Source organism: Chrysemys picta, chromosome 5 (genome assembly GCF_011386835.1).
Source record: "Chrysemys picta bellii isolate R12L10 chromosome 5, ASM1138683v2, whole genome shotgun sequence".
Lineage (NCBI taxonomy): Eukaryota > Metazoa > Chordata > Testudines > Emydidae > Chrysemys > Chrysemys picta.
In genome coordinates, this window is record NC_088795.1 from 58,925,069 (window position 1) to 58,946,981 (window position 21,913).

Genomic DNA, 21,913 nt, shown 5'->3' on the forward strand with positions numbered 1-21,913 from the left:
TCTTGTGACTTGAGAGGATGTTTTACCACAAGAAGGTAATGTATTTTCCAACTATGTAATTTAATTTTCCTCACGGACATACAGTAGGTGCATCAGCAATACAAAGGAACAAAGCACGTGGGAGAGTGAAGAGATCCTCAGTTCTGTCTTTGATTTTCCCTACTTTTGCCAGGTTTGAGTGGCAGGGCTTGTCTTCACTGAAGTTAACCTCCCTCCCATCCACACACACAACTTTCATTCCCCCGTGATGGTGCTTTACACACTAGCTAGCTGACCCCTACCAAATTCAGGGTCAATTTTATGGTCATAGGAGTTTTAAAATTGTAATTTTCATGATTTCAGCTATTTAAATCTGAAATTTCAGGGTGTTGTAATTGTAGGGGCCCTGACCCCAGCAGTTGTAGGGTGGGTTGTGGTACTGCTACCCTTACTTCTGCACTGCTGCTGGTGGTGATGCTGCCTTCAGAGCTGGGCAGCTGGAGAGCAGTGGCTGCTGGCCAGCTAGCTGCTGCCAGGAGCAGCACAGAAGTAAAGATGGCGTGGTATGGTATTGCCTTACTTCTGTACTGCTGTTGGCTGGGCACCACCTTCAGAGCTGGGTGCCTGGCCAACAGCTGCTGCTCTCCAGCCGCCCAGCTCCGAAGCAGCACAGAAGTGAGGTTGTGCTTACCCCATAAAATAATCTTGCAACTCACCTGCAACTTTTGGGTCTCCCCCAGTTGGAGAAATGTTGTGAAATCTGTATAGTATAAGGTAAAAACACACAAAAGACCAGAATTCATGATCCCTGAGGCGTTTTTCATGGCCATGAATTTGGTAGGGCCCTAGATACAAGCTAGAGCGAGAGTGCAGCTTACAATGGGGTTGATAACAGGCAGCTTGTGCTCAAACCCCGCTGGGCTCATTACTGTAGGAGTGGTGTTTGTTTAGGACCCGGGAGAAGCCCTCGCCTGCCTCACACGCTGCATTGCCATTAGTGCGGAATGGCCGGGTTACAGCCGCAGCTCGCTCCTCCTGTTGGAGCCTCAGCGCCCGGCTATAGAAGTCGCCGGCATAGAAAGGCGTAGGGGGAGGGAAGCTAGGGGCTGGGCGTTTGCTTTTTTACAGGGCAGTTCTACTAACAGCCTTCCCCAGCTGCTGCTCCTACCCGCTGGAGCTGTGCAGGGCGGGACCGCGGACTCGGGGGCTGATTGTTGCAGCGCTGGGGAGGGGGCTGTCTGCTCCCAGAGGAGGCTGGATTTGTGTCTCTCCTCTGCGCCTTGTGGGCGAGCGGCGAATGCGGTAGCGGGGGAGCTGCAGCCGCGTGAGGCATCCCCCTGCCTGCAATCCGCCCATGTGATCCTAGCCCCGCGGGCTCCCGGCGCGCTGTGGTGGGCAATTGGAGCTGGGCATTTCGGATTGGAAGGCGCTGGGAGCGGGCGGGAGAGAGATGTCTTCCCCACCCCCACCGCAGAGAATGGCATGATTGGGGACATCATGGCTAGCAGCATCCTCTTTATTGTGTGAGGCTGCGTGGCTACAGCTAGGAGCCAGCAACTCCTCCGCCTCCCGAAGTTTGTGTCCTGTGTCCTAGCTGCTGCTGCGCCGGGCCGCGAGATGCGGAGTTAGGCTTTCCTTAGGCAGGCAGCAGGATGTGTTTGTGAGTGGGTGCATGTGTGCCTTAAGAGGGGGGCAAAGATCATCACACCGCAGGACAGCTAGTCCCAAGGGCAACGTTGGCGCTCAGGGGTGTAAATACTGAGCGGGGTAGGTGCAGCTCTCTCGCCATATCTCTCCAGGCGGGGTGGCTCGGTGTGATGCTAAATTAGGTGCGCGCTGTATCTGCATGCCCTGAGCCAGGCTTAGTGGCAGGTTTCTGGCCCCGTGGAGTCAGGGGGACTAGCTGTTGGAAGGGGGAGGTGCAATAAATAAAGCAATAAATGGCCAGCAACAGGAGCATTGAGCTGGAGCACTTTGAGGAGCGGGACAAAAGGCAGCAGCGCTCGGGGGCTCGCAGAGCGGGGACCGGCTCGAGTTGCAGCAGCAGCTCCGGGCCCAAGGGGAACGGGCTCATCCCAAGCCCCGCGCACAGCGCCCACTGCAGCTTCTACCGCACGCGGACGCTGCAGGCCCTCAGCTCGGAGAAGAAAGCAAAGAAAGCCCGCTTCTACCGCAATGGGGACAGGTACTTCAAGGGCTTGGTGTTTGCCGTTTCCAGCGACCGCTTTCGCTCCTTCGATGCTCTCCTGATCGAACTCACCAGGTCGCTGTCGGACAATGTGAACCTGCCCCAGGGGGTCCGCACCATCTACACCATTGATGGCAGCAGGAAACTCACCAGCTTGGAGGAGCTAGTGGAAGGTAAGAGAGACACCTGCAGCTGCTGAGGAGTAAAGTCCAGGCTGTACAGGATGGCTGGCTCCTGAGAGGAGCATTGCTCAGGATGGTCTGACCTCTTATCTTACCTTGTATTCCTGTAAGGTACCTTCTCTTGTTATTCCCCCAGCATGCTGTGCCTTCCCAGTCCCACCCCATCTACACAAGGCATTCACGTTCTCCCGTTGTGGTTTTTCTGTCTAAACCCACGAGGCACCTTAGCAAGACTAGTTACTTAGGGTTGAATTCTGTAACTCCATTGGCTTCAATCCAGAGTTAATCTGGATTTACATGGGTGTAACTGTGTGGAATTTGGCTCCTTTGCATCTGTAGAGGTTTAAAAAAAAAACCAAAAACTAATGAATCTTCATTAGGAGGTAGGTAAGTATTAACCTTGTTTTAGAGGGACACTGGTGCAGAGAAGCTGCCCAGAACCACAAGCCTAGTCAGTGGAAGAGCTACGTTTAGAACTCAATTTTTTGTTCTGTGCCTATTCCCCTACCTACACCATTCTCCTTCCTATCTATCCCCAGCCCCTTCTCACTGGTGTTTCCCTGCAGCTTACCCAGAGGTACCCTATGGTAGTGTGTGTTTGTTTGATCTGATGTGATTAACTAATTGGCTGATATTTTGTTTCAACTATAGGATTAGTAATAAATTTTCTGGATGTATTTCAGATATCTTTTTATTTGTTTGGGAAGGGAAATGTTTTAATTTAACTCCCATAACATTATGTCAATATTGCTGTTTCACCCATGGCAATTCAGACTTATTCAGAACAAGAGAAAGCCCTTGCATTGTAAAATACTCTGAAAACAGTCATCCTATAGGAGCCTTGCTATTTATATTTTGGCATTTAATGGACCAAACTGGAGGCGTAAGTCCCTTTTTCAGAAGTGACTTAGGACTAAGACCCTAATGACTTTCAGTGACATTTAGGATCTGACGGGCCAAACTTTTAAAGGTGTTTAAAGATGCGGCTTGGCATCTAGTGGAATATTGAAAAGTGCCTAATTCCTATTAAAATTTATGGGAGCCAGGTGCTGAGGCACTTTTGAAAATCTCAGTAGGTAGCCATCTGCATTCTAGGTGCCGAAATACATTTTAAAAATATGGGCAATTGCTCTTATTGAAGAGGACTCCTTCTCTGATTTGTAAGGCAATGGCACTTGCCTTAAGCAGGGATAGGAGAATCTTGTGGTGTTCTTGCAGACTAATCCTTGTTTTTGCAAACTTCTCTATAAGGCAACACCCATAATCCTCCTCCAATCTCCTTTTTTTAAAAAGGGATTATTTAATTAAAAATTCTACTTAAAAGGTACCTGTGCTGCATGTTTGGGTATGCAATAGCTAGGCTGGTATAAGTGGGTGCTCTGCATATGATGTATAGATAGTTTCCATCAATGTTTTCATTAGTTGCTTGCTCTCTACTTATTTTTTCCATTTTTTTTTTAAATTGGACTTTATTCCCCCTGTGGTCTCTCTTTCATGGTCTTGCCTAAGCAGAATTTTCAGTATCATTTGAGTCATTCTTCCCAATACCAGGAGTGAAATCCTGGCCCTGTTTAAGTCAATGAGGCCAGAATGTCACCTCAGATGTTTAAGTGAATATGAAATTAGACAATAGAAGTTTGCCCATCTCTAGTCTAAAAATGGGTGCCTAGTAAAAGTGATCTTTTAAGTCAGGGGTGGGCAAACCCGGGGGCCACATCCGGGCCGGCCCTTCAGATGATTTAATCTGGCCCTTGAGCTCCAGCCGGGGAGCAGGGTCTGGGGCTTGCCCCACTCTGCACATGCCGTGGCTCCACGCAGCTCCCAGAAGCAGCGGCATGTCCCCCCTCCAGCTCCTACACGTAGGGGCAGCCAAGGGGCTCCACATGCCGCCCTCGCCCCAAGCACCACCCCCGCAGCTCGCATGGGCTGGGAACCGTGGCCAATGGGAGATGCAGGGGCAGCGCCTGCAGATGGGGCAGTGCGCAGAGCCACCTGGCCACGCTTCCACGTAGGAGCCAGAGTGGGGGACATGCTGCTGCTTCTGGGAGCTGCTTGAGATAAGTGCCTCCCAGAGCCTGTACCCCTGATCCCCTCCTGCACCCCAACCCCCTGCCCTAGCCCGGATCCCACTTCTACCCTCTGAGCCCCTCGGTCCCAGCCCAGAGCCCACACCCCCAGCTGGAGCCCTCACCCCAACCCTCTGCCCCAGTCCTGAGCCCCCTCCCACACCCTGAACTCTTCATTTCTGGCCCCACCCCAGAACCCTCACTCCATCCCACACCCCAACCCCCAATTTCGTGAGCATTCATGGCCCGCCATACAATTTCCATACCCAGATGTGGCCCTCGGACCAAAAAGTTTGCCCACACCTGTTTTAAATAATAGTTAAATAAATTTAATGCCAAAAAAATAATGCTTATTAAAGTGGTTTCATGAAGGAGGGATTGCCTGTTTTAGGTGGCTTTTAGTACAGTTATTGTTAAAACTGATTGATTCCTATCAGTTTTATAAACTGATCATTTATAAACTTTCGTCCATAGTATCTTTTTTTTTTTTTTTTTCCATGTACTGGTTAGAATCATCAGGACAAACTCTGCAGTCTTATTAACTTAGGTGGGGTTTTAAGGGTGCAAATGAGGCCAGTATTTGTCTCTCTTTTGTAATATGCTCATTGAGTGTGCCCTTTTGTTTTATTGATCAGATGCACAGCAACAACAATAATACCACTATTGAAACATCACTTTCATGGTTCTCTAAGTAAAATAAAAGGAAAAAAAATTCCCATTAATTTGCTCATTTATCCATGATCAACACAGCTTATAGGAATATTCAAAAAGTCCTTCTGTGTCATGATTGGATTAGCATATGCTCCAATTAGCACACCAAATTTCACCAACATTAGTTTCTGTTATAGATCTGTTTACCATGCATATAGAGAAGAGAAAACCCTGAGGCAGGAAGCATGGAGGGGCAGGGAAAAGAGTACAGAAAATGACTCTACCATCTATAAGAGCCCATAGAAACCCTCCTTTGCAGTCAGGACTCCATCAGCTTGGTGGAGAAACACTTGCTCTTCCTTTCTGACCAAGCAGACTTGAATGGAAATCCACAGTGGAATTAATGCTTCTAAAGAACATTGGCAGTAGACTTGAATTCTCCACACCATTAGTAGAGGTGCATATGTTGTAAATATAGTGGAAGGCTCTTGTGTATGGTAACTGACGGCCAGGTACCAGAGCCAATGTAGCCACCTACCTCAGTCCTTCATATCTCTGTTGGCAGAACAAGCTGTTTGTACGTTCTGCCCATTTCTGCGGCTGATACTTGGAGCCCCAAGAGTTCTGAGCTGTATCATGTGAGCCTAAAGAGAGCCTCCAGCCTCTGTGACCAAGCCAGTAGGTGCTGTGTTAAGCTTGTCTCAGCTCAGAGTCGCTCTTTACAACTCTAGACAGATCCAGTGCAGATGAGCACTTTAAGGCAAATTTGCTGTTTGTCAGTTTGGCATATAAGAACTGGCTGATCAAACCCTGTGTCATGATATTCTGTATCAGCTAAATTGAGACGCTACATGCTTTGTTGTGGGCTTGGGCACATACAGTAAGAATTTAAAAAAAAAAATCAGACACTCTGTTGTTGTTTAATGTATATAGTATATAATGTATATAACTTATGTATAGCCACAAACAAATTCAACAACACACATCACAACAATAATTGTAACCTAACAACTGGCACTTAAAAATTTCACATCCTTCAACAAGTCTAGTTAAACATGCTTCGCATCATGTTCTGAAGGGCATGCAAATTCGTGCTCTGCTGGACCAGAGATGCTGAGCACATTCCACAGAGACTGGTCTGTCCCCAGCTCCAGTAAATGTAAATATCTCTGGATTGTCAATTTGACAACTCAGGTGCCTGCATAGAACGTGAGGAGAGAGGTGTGACAGTGTACCCCACAAGGCTTTATGGGGAGGGGGTGCTTATAAATGTATGTATGACATAACTGGAATATGTTTTGTGCTGCCTGTGCCAGGTAACATATCTCCGTAAAGGTTATGGTCTACTATATCTATTCATCCTATTTGTACATGTATATATATATCATTTTCTACTTGAGGTTAAGATAGGGTGACCAGATAGCAAATGTGAAAAATCGGGATGGGGGTGGGGGGTGATAGGAACCTATATAAGAAAAAGACCCCAAAATCGGGACTGTCCCTATAAAATCAGGACATCTGGTCACCCTAGGTTAAGAATATGGGCTGTATGCTTGCTTGGTTTCTAAGTAAGCTTTGGGAGGCATTTGGTCAGGTTCTTTAGGAAGGAATTCGCCAGGTTAAGTACCCGATCAGGAAACACTTGGAGAACAATGCATCTTGGAATGCTCCAATCCACATAAGAAGTCTTCCTGGAGACTTGCAAGATACCATGTGGACAATGGCATCGGCCTGTAAAGACTGAGTCATGCAGGGGCATGTGACTTGCCCAGGTGACTCCAAAACTCCATCTTGGAGCTGGACTTTGCATAGGAGGGAGGAGGAGGGTCCCCACCCACAAGAGTCTATTTAAACCTGTGTGAGACCTCTCCATTTTGTCTTCAGCTGGCTAAAGAAGGAGCCTCTCCACCCCCACCAGGATACTTGAAGGAGACTGAAACAAAGGACAGTAACTACAGGGGGTGTGAGTGATTGCTGGACCCAGGCTAAAAGGAGATTAGCCTGTAAAAGGGAGTGGTGAGGAAATCATCTGTATTTAGTTTGGTTAGACATAGATGTGCGCATTTTATTTTATTTTGTTGGTGACTTACTTTGTTCTGTCTGTTACTACTTGGAACCACTTAAATCCTACTGTCTGTATTTAATAAAATCACTTTTTATTTAGTAACTTACTCAGAGTATGTATTAATACCTGGAGGAGCAAACAACTGTGCATATCTCTCTATCAGTGTTATAGAGGGCAAACAATTTATGAGTTTGCCCTGCATAAGCTTTATACAGGGTAAAACGGGTTTATCTGGGTTTAGACCCCATTAGGAGTTGGGCATCTGAGTGTTAAAGACAAGCACACTACTGTGAGCTGTTTTCAGGTAAACCTGCAGCTTTGGGACACGTGATTCAGACCCTGGGTCTGTGTTAGAGCCAGACAGGAGTGTCTGGCTCAGCAAGACAGGGTGCTGGAGTCCTGAGCTGGCAGGGAAAACAGAAGCAGGGGTAGTCTTTGCACATCGGGTGGCAGCTCCCAAGGGGGTTTCTGTGATCCAACCCGTCACAAGAGGAATCTCTAAGGTTCTGGATTCTGCTTATGTTGGAGTTCATGGAAGCAGGGCTGTGTCCTTTAATATACAGGACCCAAATGTGCTTGGCAAATTCATCAATAGTGTGAGCTGTTGGGAATAGGGAGAATAAGATTTTATTTGGGATACACCCTCTTGCTAAACCCATGTTTCTCACCTCTATAGTATATATCCTTGTTTGAGCACAGCGGGATATTGTGTGTGTAATTTCTCCCCATCCTTCTGCTGATGTGACGCACACACTTACTATATGTGACACCAACAAAATATTTTTGGTTTGGGGTAATAGGATTCCCACGTGCATTTTTATATTTCACCTTTATATAGCCATAGTGGAACAACCTTTATTTATTATTATTATTTATTTTTACTTTCTCTATCTCTTCCTTCCCACTCCCAATGATTAATTGGTTGAGTGTGGGACATAAGATCAGTTTGCAGAAACTGAGGTATATCTGAGATGTCTAGATAGGTGTCTAGTTTTTTAATTTTTGAAATGACTTCATATTACCACTGTTGTCTAGACACTAGGAATGGAGTGGAAACACACGATAATTCTTCACAGTGGCAGAAGCTGGTGCTCATGACTCTCTCTGTTTCTTTAGCATCTTCTGTTTTACTTTTTATTTTTTACTGGTCATGCAGCCTCTCATCTCATACTTAGATTTTTCTGGAACTAGGAAAATATTGAGGCTCCTTGGCCTTAACCAGGAGATTATTTTGGACTTCTGGAAGAACTAGGAAAAAGTGGTCTTCATCACTGATGAAACAGGCATTCTGATGTGGCAAGTGATAGGGCATCTTTAGTGCTCTGCATAGCACAAATACTCTTAATAGCATTTGCTTTCAACAGCTATAGTTAAACCTCTTATGGTATGTCAGCACCACTGGCAACATACTCAAAGTTGTCAAGGATGCTAGGTACATGTACAGAAGCCTTTTGGGAGGATGTAGAAAGATTCTCAGTAGAGCTGCATTATCCATGGCAGGGAGCAATGTCCCAGGATATTGTTTTATCTGTCCTGAGGAGATGGCTATTTCATGTTAGCAGGGAGCAGAAGAAAGAAAGCATTGGTGGGAACCAATTAGTGAGTGATCCAAGTACTTACTCTTTTGAGTATTATTACTGCATATCACAATATCGGGTTAATCCTGTTAAAGTACTCAAGATTATAACTGATGTATGCTTTTACCAAGTAGGTCAAGAACATCTTTCCTTGTGCCAGAACAACCAGATGCTAGTACCAGCTGGCAATTTGTATCTTCACTGCTTGCAGAAGGCACAATTATCTTCTTGCATTGAAGCCAAAAGCCAGGGCACCTCAGAAATCATAAAAAAATGTAAAGGATAGGGACGATTTGGCTGGTATAACACAGGAAGGTAGATACTTTTTTTTTTAAGCAATGCTTCTAAAATATTTGCATCTCTCAAATATATGTTAACTGTATTGGAGAGATGCAGTGTTTTCAGTTTACATAGGAAATGTTAGTGCAATAAACTGTTGTGATATGAACAAAACCACCACTGGGGATCTACTTAATATGAAAAAATTGAAGTTTATGGAGTGTTTCTCAGGGTAGGTGTCTACTTCTTGTGGGTAAGCCAAATGATAGAATCAGCAAGCTTGATAACCTGTGGCCTTAATCATGCCTTTCAGAAAATTCTCATCTGTACCCCCTTACAAAATGGAAGGTGAGAGCAGGGGCAAGCAGAGAAAGGAGTAGGTGAGAATGAGTAAGTGGCATCCTAGCTTCTCAAAGGGTCTGTATCTGGGGAGTTTAAGTAGATTGAGGACAAGAACATGATCATTTGTAGGTTGTCCAAGGACCTAAGAAATCAGGAAGGAAGGAAAATGAAGTTTACCAGTGCTCTGGAAATCTGGTCTCCTTGTGGTATGAAGTAGAGAAAGGATACTCTAATGACTATTCCTTCTGACCATCCAATTTAAAGAATCATCAGTAGTATCTGGCACTACGAAAGAGTCAGGCAGAAAGAGTTTGAACAGGGACCTGTCTGCATCCTTATTAGATGTACCGGATGCTGTGAGAATGAGCTGAGGCTTATGAGACAGAAAGATGAAGGGCAACCAGATGCCTGCTTTGACTTATGCGCCTCAAAGTAGCGCACTTGTAAAAAATGTGGACTGATGGCTCTTTCTCTAGGGACACTCATAACTGTATCATCTATTCTACTCTGTTGTGTAGTTTCTCACTGAGGGCTTGTCTATACTTACCGCGCTGGTTCAGCGCCAGGCAATCGAACTTCTGGGTTCGATTTATCGCGTCTTGTCTGGACGCGATAAATCGAACTCAGAAGTGCTCCCCGTCGACTCCGGTAATCCTGCTCGCCGCGAGGAGTACGCGGAGTCGACGGGGGAGCCTGCCTGCCGGGTCTGGACGGCGGTAAGTTCGAACTAAGGTACGTCGACTTCAGCTACGTTATTCACGTAGCTGAAGTTGCGTACCTTAGTTCGATTTGGGGGTTTAGTGTAGACCAAGCCTAAGAAGCAGGACACTTTATCTCAGTCTCAGGAGATAATAGAAGCCCATTAACACCTCACAAAGGCAGACCAATGGCCATATCTCACCCCAAAACTCTCCAAATCTGTTGTTCAGAGATTGAGTAGAATACACTTGATACCCCCCTCATATTGTCATCTCCCAGGAGTGCACATAGGTTCTTTTAACCTAATGCTATAGTTATAATTACGAAGCATTTTCACTCTAAGTTGACATCTTAGGTGTCTGTACATTTGCAGAAAAAATTGCCTTTTGGGCTGCTCTTTCATATTTGTACTCTACTTAAAGGCAGATTATTTAAAAATTTCAGTAACTTTAGTTTAGCTGCTTTTTTACCTGAATTTAGGCCTGAATCAACAAAGGGACTTGGCGCTGCATTACTTAACTTCTAAGTGCTAGGAAAATCACTGAAACAACAACTGGGATCCACAAAGCCTGTGTTAGGTGCCTAGACTCCCTGGCCTATACAAAACTTGGAGAGAGAGAGGTGTCTAAGAGTGGGAGGCATCAAAACCAGCATTGTAGGTGGGAAACGGCTGAAATTCATGAATGGGAGATGGGGGAGAGTGGTGGAATCCTAAGCCCCTCATCACAGTGCTAGGTGCCTAAGTCTGGGCTGCAGAGAGGCACCTATCTCTGATCCACAGCCAGGGAACTCTTTTTCTGTAGTGTGGAGGAGGGATAGCTCAGTGGTTTGAGCATTGGCCTGCTAAACCCAGGGTTGTGAGTTCAATCCTTGAGAGGGCCACTTAGGAATCTGGGGCAAAATCAGTACTTGGTCCTGCTAGTGAAGGCAGGGGGCTGGACTCGATGACCTTTCAGGGTCCCTTCCAGTTCTACAGATAGTAGTTAAGTGCCTGCCTTGCTCTACACAAACTGGTTGGAGGAGGTGGCAGATATAGCTGTTATAACTTTTAGCTCAGTGATTAGAGAATTCACCTAGGATGTGGGAAACCTAGGTTCAATTCCTCCCTCTGCCTGAGACAGACGATTTGAACAGGGGTCTCCCACACTTTTCAGAAGAATGCTCTGACTACTGAGCTATGGAACATTCTGAGTCTCCCTTAGTTTCTCCTCTTGAAGCTAGTTCACTTTGTACCAATAAAGAGTGATTGGAGTAAGGGGAGTGGACCCTGGGTCTTGGACCTCTGAAGTGGATACCCTAACAACTGAACTCTACAGAGTCATTCACTCTCTGGCCCAATGACTTTTGAAGCTATTCCACTGTGTATACATATTTAAATAAGAGAGATTGAAACCCTCTCCTGCCAACATAGCTACCACTGCTTGTGGGAGGTGGTTCTATTATGCCAACGGGAAAGCTCTCTCCCGTTAGCATAGAGCAGCTACAGGGGAGAATTTACGGTGGCGCAGCTGCAGCGTTACAGTAGTGCTGCTGTAAGGTCTCTAGTGTAGACATAGCCATAGGTGCCCAGGGAACTTTTTACCCTGAAAATTTAGGCACTGAGTCAGTTTAGGTGTCCGCAGCATTAAGTGGCAGCTGAGCAGTTTTGTGGATCACACTGGGACTGAAGTGCTTAAGTCAGGGGTTTAAACACCTAAGGCCCTTTGTGAATATGGGACTCAGTGTTCTCTCTTTGTGCTGGCATTCTGAGAACTCAAGCTCTTTTGTTGTAAAAAAATTAGTATGTCCTCAATCCTCAGTCAGGAATGTAAACTTTATTGACTTTGAGAAAAAAGAATACGTATTTGAAAAATGTTATAAGCATTTGAAAATAGTAGAGTGCACATGCCCAATGTAGCTTATCAATTTAAATATGGCTATTCAGATACGCATATCTGATTTAAAAAAATACACACACACACACCCACACACCCACCTGTGTTTATTTGACTGTGTCTAATATTTAGGTACATAGACTAGCCTTTGCTCTATATCTGGAGCAGTTCAGTCTTGCATCTCATGTGATGATTATAAAAATCTCTTATTTTATTTTAAACCAAGGAAAAGAAGCATGAAAAGCTCCATATTGCAATATTATGGTTGAAGTTTTAACTGCATTTAAAAAGGAAACTGAACTACCAGGGTTCTGGAAATTATGAAGAAGATTCTGATCTGTTACCTTAATGCAAATCCGGTGTAAATGAGAACTGAATCTGGCCCTTTCGTTTCTTGAATTCCCTAAACTTTGTGTAGTTAAAATTTCCATCATAACTTTATTTATTACTTGATAATTGTTGTTTTTGCTGAAATTTGGGGGCAGGAAAGAGGAATGCTATTAAATATTAGTATGTGTAAAATTGGAGACAACTTATGGTATCTAGGAGACAACTTATGGTATCTAGGAGAACTAGATGGAAGCATCTTGTGATAGTGGATGCTGGTTCATACTTACTTTCCCATTATATCATTATGCAGCTTCCAACATATAGAAAATATGGCAAAGCAGTTACTGGAAACATTTTATACTGAGATCTCTAAGACAAACTCATTGACACTCCAGGAAGTACAGTGAACTGCATTACACCTATTCTGAACTGAGATAACTGAATGGGATCATCATATCTTGTGAATACAGAGGGTCAGATTTTGCTGTTAATACTTGAGTAAAACTCGTATTGAAGTCTGGGGGAATCTAGAACTGTAAGGCTGTGTTCAGAATGGCGAGGTTTAAATGGAATATCTGCAAATCTTCCTTTAGCAACCTGTGTTTTTGATCATGAGACATCCGAACACTTCTGGCTTGCTTCTTAAATGTGTAGCCAGTTGGCTGTGATGTATAATGTTCATGCCATGAAAGGCACTGAGATATTTGGCAACTGCTTTCCTAATGACCATGTATAATCACAAGTCACATACAGTTTTATTGTGTGGTGCTGTTCAAGATTGTTTTTTCTCAATGTCATGAAGTCAGAATATTATATTTATATAGCCAGATGTAAATATATTATAGAATATTTATTAATTATAAGGATATTTAATAAATATATCTGCTTAAAATCAGGGAAAATAGTATATCCCAATTTTACATGAATCCAGAAAATAATTGATCTCAAGAACTCCCTTAATTATCATAAAAGGACAGGACCCATCTCTCTCATTTTTCCTCTAATCTGTGCAATATCAGTGTTTACATCTGCATAGCCAAGAGCCTGAGATTTTTGTTGGGTGTTCTGAAAACTATTCCTCAAAAGGATCCAAAAAGCCTTGGGTTAGGATGTGACAGGTTTTTCTGTGAAGAATACAATGTTGGGGAAACTTTTAGTTTCCCAACCCAAGGGCAAACTACTTAAGAATTTGGGTTTTACAGGCCGGTAACATTTGTTCTTCATGTGTAACTCCAAACTCTGAGGCAGAGAGTAAAAAACAAATTAAATTATTTGTTGATTGTATAATGATCCAAAATGTCAACAGTTGTTCTATCTTTTTAAACAAGCATAGGCCTTATTTGGGGTTTTCTTATCACTAGGAGGCTTTCTGCACAGAAAAGATGTCACTTTTTGATTGCTGCAAACAGTATTGTAATAAATCTTTGGATTTTACATATGCCCCATTGAAATTTAAATGCCAACTTGTGAGGCGCTTTCATACTTCTGCCAAAATAGTTCTGCAGCCTGGTTGAGCTTCCTGCAGAATAGTTTGGCTGGATACAGAAGCTAGACTGTAACCTACTTCAGTAGCGCTCATATTATTTCTGCCTAATAAGCCTCTTATTGCTTAACAAAATTTCCTTTTCATCAGCGTATAGTTTGCTTTTATATTTGTTAACAGCCATGTAATATCTAAGTAACAAATTTTCATATTACAATCTAAAAACTGGAGAGTTGATGGATTTATGTTGAATGCCAATGTTTTACATCAGAGGCTCCCAACTTTTTTTTTTTTTTTTTTGGCTGTGTCCTTTCCCCCCTACCTCCCCTTGGAGAGTCATGTGCCATGTGCACCACACTTTTTCTAAGAGAGAGTATTTCCTTGGATGCCTAGGGTCAGGGAGTCCATCCTGACTAGGTGCTCAACTGCTCCCTGGCCTGTGAGCATCCCCAACTGGATGTGGACATCTGTGCTGTGCACCTCTCCTCATGCTCCTGTCCCTGGGATCCCCAGAATAATTCACAGGCCACAGGCTCTTCTGGTCCTGGCTCAATCACCAGAAATGTTATACCAATAAAAACTAGCGGGATCTTATTAAAGGGGACAAGATAAAGATGCCACACTTATTATGATAACAATTTGATTTATGACCAATAACTAATATCTTAATCCTTATACACACACATTATACCTAATACCTACACACACACACACACCCATCCATCCATCCATCCATCCATCCATCCATCAGATGTTCTGCAGCTGCTGCATAGTTACCAGTCCTGCTTGAGTTTGCAGCTTGGGTTTGTAGCTTGTGGCGGCTAACTGGCCAGGAAAGCCGGGCACGAGGACGAGCTGGGTCTGTTGGGCATGCACTGATGCCCTTCCATGTTTGCAGCAGAATGTTACCCTCCTCCAAAGTTTTCCATCTCATCCGTCCTTTTTGTAGGCTTTAGTTTGAATCCAGAGTCTATAGGTCTTGCTGTGTCATGCTGCCTCCAGGTTTGGTGATTGATCACCCGTCAATTGCAGACATGACTTTCAGACTCGGACCGGGCTTTGATCTTCCTTTTATTGTACCTTTTCTTTTTAGGGTGGATTCTTCTTACTTTGTTAGGGCTCTTGTCTGCATCTTCAGCCGTTGGTGTTTGAACTCTATGTAATCAGGACAGGATGGGGCTGGGGGTTGATTCCATCATCCATAGATACCTCATTCACACATCTAAACTAAACTAATAAGATTACAGCAGGGTTTGCAAAAATGAAGGTTGCAGCAAGCCCTTACAATATGGAGTAAGCGTTTTAAAATGGGGTTTGAATTACAATATGGCAAACAGTGCACAGAAGTTACACTGTAGGCAAGTGTAATAAATGGTGAACAGAAGTTACAATACTGAAACAATGCAAGTCTTAGGGTATGTCTACACTACGAAATTAGTTCGAATTTATAGAAGCCGGTTTTATTGAAATCGATTGTATACAGCCGATTGTGTGTGTCCACACAATAAAATGCTCTAGGTGCTCTAGTCGGCGGACCGCGTCCACAGTACAAGGCTAGCGTCAACTTCCGGAGCATTGCACTATGGGTAGCTATCCCACAGTTCCCGCAGTCTCCGCCGCCCCTTTGAATTCTGGGTTGAGATCCCAATGCCCGGATGATGCAAAACAGTGTCGCGGGCGGTTCTGGGTACATGTCGTCAGGCCCCTCCCTCCCCCGTCACAGCAACGGCAGACAATAGATTCGCGCCTCTTTACCTGGGTTACCTGGGTTACCTGTGCAGACAACATGGAGCCTGCTCAGCTCAGCTCACAGTCACCATATGTCCTCTGGGTGCCGGCAGACGTGGGACTGCATTGCTACACAGCAGCAGCTGCTAACTGCCTTTTGGCGGTAGACGGTGCAGTAGACTGGTAGCCTTCATCGGCGATCTGGGTGCTGGCAGCCGTGGGGCTTGCCTTTTGGCAGTAAATGGTGTATTACGACTATTAGCCGTCCTATTACAAGTCGGGTCATCGCACGTTAGCAGAGTCTTCCCCGAGCAGCCGATTGTGCAATAGGCCTGAAGACCATCGTCATACGCCGCCCCGTATTTGCTGCCAAGCACCCAGAAAGATGCCGAGGGTTATCAGTCACGCTGCACCGTCGTCTTAAGATGTAAAAAATAGATTTGCTCTGTATTCATTTGCTTCCCCCTCCCTCCGTCAAATCAACGGCCTGCTAAGCCCAGGGTTTTCAGTTTAATCTTTGGTGGGGACCATTCTGTGTGACAGTTGTTTGTGTCTCTCCCTGATGCACAGCCACCGTTCTTGATTTTAATTCCCTGTGCCTGTACGCCATGTCGTCTCTCGGCCCGCCCTCCCTCCTTCCCCTAGTCCGTCAGATACTACGTTTGCGCCACAGCTCAGAGAGCCGAGAAGCGGTTCGCGCCTTTTCTTTGAATTCTGGGTTGAGATCCCAATGCCCGGATGATGCAAAACAGTGTCGCGGGCGGTTCTGGGTACATGTCGTCAGGCCCCTCCCCCCTCGTCACAGCAACGCAGACAATAGATTCGCGCCTTTTTACCTGGGTTACCTGTGCAGACAACATACCACGGCAAGCATGGAGCCCGCTCAGCTCAGCTGAGCTCACCGTCACCATATGTCCTCTGGGTGCCGGAAGACGTGGGACTGCATTGCTACACAGCAGCAGCTGCTAACTGCCTTTTGGCGGTAGACAGTGTAGCATGAGAGATAGTCGTGGGGCTGGCAGCTGTAGGGCTGCATTGCACCAGCCCCTTGCCAGGCGATGGTATATTATGACTGGTACCCATCGTCGTCGTACTGGTGTGGCTGTCAATCATGGCCACCTGGGCAGACATGCTACTGTTTCGATGATGATGGCTACCAGTCGTAATATACTATTTTCTGCCAATTGCCCAGTATTGTCTGCTAAGCACCCAGAAGAGGCCGAGGGCGATGCTGGGTGCTGGCGGACGTGGGGCTGGCAGACGTGGGGCTGCATTGCTACACAGCAGCAGCCCCTTGCCTTTTGGCAGATGATGGTATTTTATGATTGGTATCCGTCATCATCGTACTGGAGAGGCTATCACTCATGCTGCACCGTCGGCTGCCAGCTTAAGATGTAAAAAATAGATTTGTTCTGTATTCATTTGCTTCCCCTTCCTCCTTGAAATCAATGGCCTGCTAAGCCCAGGGTTTTCAGTTTAATCTTTGGGGGGACCATTCTGTGTGACAGTTGTTTGTGTTTCTCCCTGTTCCTGTACCTGTACGTCATGTCGTCACTCGGCCCTCCCTCCCTCCCGCCCTCCCTCCTTCTCCTGGTCCATCAGATACTACTTTCGCGCCTTTTTTCTGACCAGGCGCCATAGCTAGCACTGGGATCATGGAGCCCGCTCAGATCACCGCGGCAATTATGAGCACTATGAACACCACGCGCATTGTCCTGGAGTATATGCAGAGCCAGGACATGCCAAGGCGAAACCCGGACCAGGCGAGGAGGCGATTGCAGCGCGGCGACGAGAGTGATGAGGAAATTGACATGGACATAGACCTCTCACAAGGCACAGGCCCCAGCAATATGGAAATCATGGTGTCACTGGGGCAGGTTCATGCCGTGGAACGCCGATTCTGGGCCCGGGAAACAAGCACAGACTGGTGGGACCGCATCATGCTGCAGGTATGGGACGATTCCCAGTGGCTGCGAAACTTTCGCATGCGTAAGGGCACTTTCATGGAACTTTGACTTGCTTTCCCCTGCCCTGAAACGCCAGGATACCAAGATGAGAGCAGCCCTCACAGTTGAGAAGCGAGTGGCGATAGCCCTGTGGAAGCTTGCAACGCCAGACAGCTACCGGTCAGTCGGGAATCAATTTGGAGTGGGCAAATCTACGGTGGGGGCTGCTGTGATCCAATTTGCCAGGGCAATGAAAGACCTGGTGATAGCAAGGGTAGTGACTCTGGGCAACGTGCAGTCAATAGTGGATGGTTTTGCTGAAATGGGATTCCCAAACTGTGGCGGGGCCATAGACGGAACCCATATCCCTATCTTGTCACCGGAGCACCAAGCCACCGACTACGTAAACCGCAAGGGGTACTTTTCAATGCTGCTGCAAGCCCTGGTGGATCACAAGGGACGTTTCACCAACATCAACGTGGGATGGCCGGGAAAGGTACATGATGCTCGCGTCTTCAGGAACTCTGCTCTGTTTCGAAAGCTGGAGGAAGGGACTTTCTTCCCGGACCAGAAAGTGACCATTGGGGATGTTGAAATGCCTATCGTGATCCTTGGGGACCCAGCCTACCCCTTAATGCCATGGCTCATGAAGCCGTACACAGGCAGCCTGGACAGGAGTCAGGACCTGTTCAACTACAGGCTGAGCAAGTGCCGAATGGTGGTGGAATGTGCATTTGGACGTTTAAAAGCGCGCTGGCACAGCTTACTGACTCACTCAGACCTCAGCGAAAAGAATATCCCCATTGTTATTGCTGCTTGCTGTGCGCTCCACAATATCTGTGAGAGTAAGGGGGAGACCTTTATGGCGGGGTGGGAGGTTGAGGCAACTCGCCTGGCCGCTGATTACGCGCAGCCAGACACCAGGGCGGTTAGAGGAGCACAGCAGGGTGCGGTGCGCATCAGAGAAGCTTTGAAAACGAGTTTTGTGACTGGCCAGGCTACTGTGTAAAACTTCTGTTTGTTTCTCCTTGATGAACCCTCCAAACCCCACCCCCCCCGACCCAGTTCACTCTACTTCCCTGTAAACCAACCACCCCACCCCACCCTCCCCTCCCGCTTGCAGAGGCAATAAAGTCATTGTTTTTTCACATTCATGCATTCTTTATTAGTTCCTCACAGAAGTAGGGGGATAATTGCCAAGGTAGCCTGGGATGGGTGGGGGAGGAGGGATGGAAAAGGGGACACTGCATTTTAAAACTTTAACTCTTATTGAAGGCCAGCCTTCTGATGCTTGGGCGATCATCTGGGGTGGAGTGACTGGGTGGACGGAGGCCCCCCCACTGTGTTCTTGGGCGTCTTGGTGAGGAGGCTATGGAACTTTGGGAGGAGGGCTGTTGGTTACACAGGGGCTGTAGCGGCGGTCTCTGCTCCTGCTGCCTTTCCTGCAACTCAACCATACGCTCGAGCATATCAGTTTGATGCTCCAGCAGACGGAGCATTGCCTCTTGCCGTCTGTCTGCAAGCTGACGCCACCTATCGTCTTCAGCCCGCCACTTGCTCTGTTCATCCCGCGATTCAGCCCGCCACCTCTCCTCTCGTTCATATTGGGCTTTTCTCATCTCCGACATTGACTGCCTCCACGCATTCTGCTGTGCTCTATCAGCGTGGGCGGACATCTGCAGCTCCGTGAACATATCGTCCCTCGTCCTACGTTTTCTCTTTCTAATGTTCACGAGCCTCTGCGAAGGAGAAACATTTGCAGCTGGTGGAGGAGAAGGGAGAGGTGGTTAAAAAAGACACATTTTAGAGAACAATGGGTACACTCTTTCATTACAAGGTCGCATATTTCGGCTTGCAGGCAGCCATGGTAGGCCACAGTGTTTTGGCTTTTTTAACCTTCTTAACATGCGGGAAAGGTTGCAAACAGCAGCGCATTTCCCATATCAAGGATGAATTGGGTTGTCCATTTAAAATGGGGTTTCAATGTAAAAGGAGGGGGCTGCGGTTTCCTGGTTAACATGCGGCACAAACACAAGTAAACCCCCCCCCCCCCCCACACACACACACGATTCTCTGGGATGATCACTTCACCCCTCCCCCCACCGCGTGGTTAACAGCGGGGAACATTTCTGGTCAGAAGAGCAGGAACGGGCGCCTCTGAATGTCCCCTTAATAAAATCACCCCATTTCAACCAGGAGAGCTTTCTGGAGCTGTCCCTGGAGGATTTCCGCTCCATCCCCATACACGTTAACAGACTTTTCCAGTAGATGTACTGGCCGCGATTGCCAGGGCAAAGTAATCATTAAACACGCTTGCTTTTTTTTTGTAATGTTTACAAATATTTACAAAGTTACACTCACCAGAGGTCTCCTGTGTGCCCTGAGGGTCTTGGGTGAGTTCAGGGGTTACTGGTTCCAGGTCCAGGGTCACAAACATATCCTGGCTGTTGGGGAAACCGGTTTCTCCGCTTCCTTGCTGCTGTGAGCTACCTACTGTACCTCCATCGTCATCTTCCTCATTCCCCGAACCGTCTTCCCTGTGTGTTTCTCCAGTGAGAGAGTCATAGCACACGGTTGGGGTAGTGGTGGCTGCACCCCCTAGGATCGTATGCAGCTCCGCGTAGTAGCGGCAAGTTTGCGGCTCTGCCCCGGACCTTCCGTTTGCTTCTCTGGCTTTGTGGTAAGCTTGCCGTAGCTCCTTAATTTTCACGCGGCACTGCTGTGTGTCCCTGTTATGGCCTCGGTCCTTCATGGCCTTGGAGATCTTTTCTAATACTTTTCCATTTCTTTTACTGCTACGGAGTTCAGCTATCACTGCTTCATCTCCCCATATGGCGAGCAGATCTCGTACCTCCCGTTCGGTCCATGCTGGAGCTCTTTTGCGATCCTGGGAGGACTCCATCACGGTTACCTGTGCTGATGAGCTCTGCGTGGTCACCTGTGCTCTCCACGCTGGGCAAACAGGAAATGAAATTCAAACCTTCGCGGGTCTTTTCCTGTCTACCTGGTCAGTGCATCTGAGTTGAGAGTGCTGTCCAGAGCGGTCACAATGAAGCACTGTGGGATAGCTCCCGGAAGCCAATAACGTCGAATTCCGTCCACACTACCCCAATTCCGACCCGCAAAGACCGGTTTTATCGCTAATCCCCTAGTCAGAGGTGGTGTAAAGAAACCGGTTTAAAGGACCCTTTAAGTCGAAAGAAAGGGCTTCGTTGTGTGGACGTGTCCAGGCTTAATTCGGTTTAACGCTGCTAAAGTCGACCTAAACCCGTAGTGTAGACCAGGCCTTAGTGATTTAAGCAGGAATTGGATTGAGAGTGAAACTTACAAAGGCAGCTGTCTGAACAGCTATGGCTCTTAACAAGCATCTTAATTGTTAATTAGCCAGTTATTGGGGTAACCGGTTTTATGAATGAATATTGTTTCATTCATAAAATTTTACTTATGAAGTTACATTAATAAAGTGAACAATTAAAAACAATTTCATTCATCAGTTCTACACTGTCCCTGGGATCCCCAGAATCATTCACAGGCCACAGGCTCCTCTGGTCCTGGCTCAATCACCAGCATGCAGGTGCAAGAGCCTGTGTGGGTAGGCAGGAACTACCTGCCAAGGGAGTGCATCTGTATCTGCCCCTGGAGAGTGAGTGACCTGGTATGCCATCCTACCCCTCCACCTCTGGCACAGGGAGAGGCCACAAGGTCCCCTTGCTCCTCATTCCTCCAGCCTGGCAGCAGCAGCAGGAGCTGGAGTAGGACACGCAGCTAGTGAGAGAAATTGTTATGCTATCAACCAGGGGCGGCTCTAGCTTTTTTGCCACCCCAAGCACAGCAGGCAGGCCGCCTTTGGTGGCATGCCTGCGGGAGGTCCCCGGTCCCGCGGCTTTGGCGTACCCGTCTCCGAATTGCCGCCGAATCTGCGGGACTGGCGGACCTCCTGCAGGCAAGCCACTGAAGGCTGCCTGACTGCTGCCCTCTCAGGGACCGGCAGGGTGCCCCCCGTGGCTTGCCGCCCCAGGCACGCGCTTGGAGTGCTGGTGCCTGGAGCTGCCGCTGCTATCAACAATATTTTGAAGAAACAAGGGAAAAATCTTAATTAATCCCATGTCCCACAGTTTGAAAGCCACTCCCGTATACTAAAGACTCAGGCTTTGTATTTTCAGCAAGGCAATTGCTATAAGTATATGCCATTTGTGGCTGTTATGCATTAGCTTAAAAATATTTCAAACTGTAGATTAAGGTAAAGTTCACTGCATATTAAAGTCAACAGCATATTTACATACTTGGAAACATAGCTATTAGGTGTATGTGGAATCGTGCTAATCCTCTAGGGATGATACGTTTATGAGTGACTTTGAAATTTAGGGTCTGATCCCACAGAAATCATGGGAATCCTTTGGCTTCATATCTGGCCCTTAGTCTCCAGTTTAGATAATATGTATACACAGCTGAAAAGGGAAAACCTTCAATAGGAAAGTTGAAAAAGCAGCTAAACTTGCGTTATGTTGGGCTGGAATTGCATGC

The 21,913-nt window shown here is 46.6% G+C and overlaps 1 protein-coding gene across 5 annotated transcripts in view; it reads left to right on the top strand.

The window, feature by feature from the left end:
• The first annotated feature begins 952 nt into the window (after nucleotides 1-952).
• DCLK2 (doublecortin like kinase 2) overlaps nucleotides 953-21,913 on the top strand; it is a 153,967-nt gene continuing 133,006 nt past the window's right edge. For 3 of the 5 annotated variants that reach the window (XR_006174410.2, XR_006174411.2, XM_008166100.4), the window contains exon 1: nucleotides 976-2,340. Coding sequence is in view for 3 of the 5 variants with exons in the window: in XM_008166100.4 (XP_008164322.1) it covers nucleotides 1,920-2,340 (421 nt within the window). In the remaining 2 variants the exon portion in view is untranslated. Of the gene's footprint in view, nucleotides 2,341-21,913 lie in introns of all 5 variants that reach the window. The other 2 variants (XM_008166098.4, XM_008166099.4) reach the window with 2 other exon arrangements.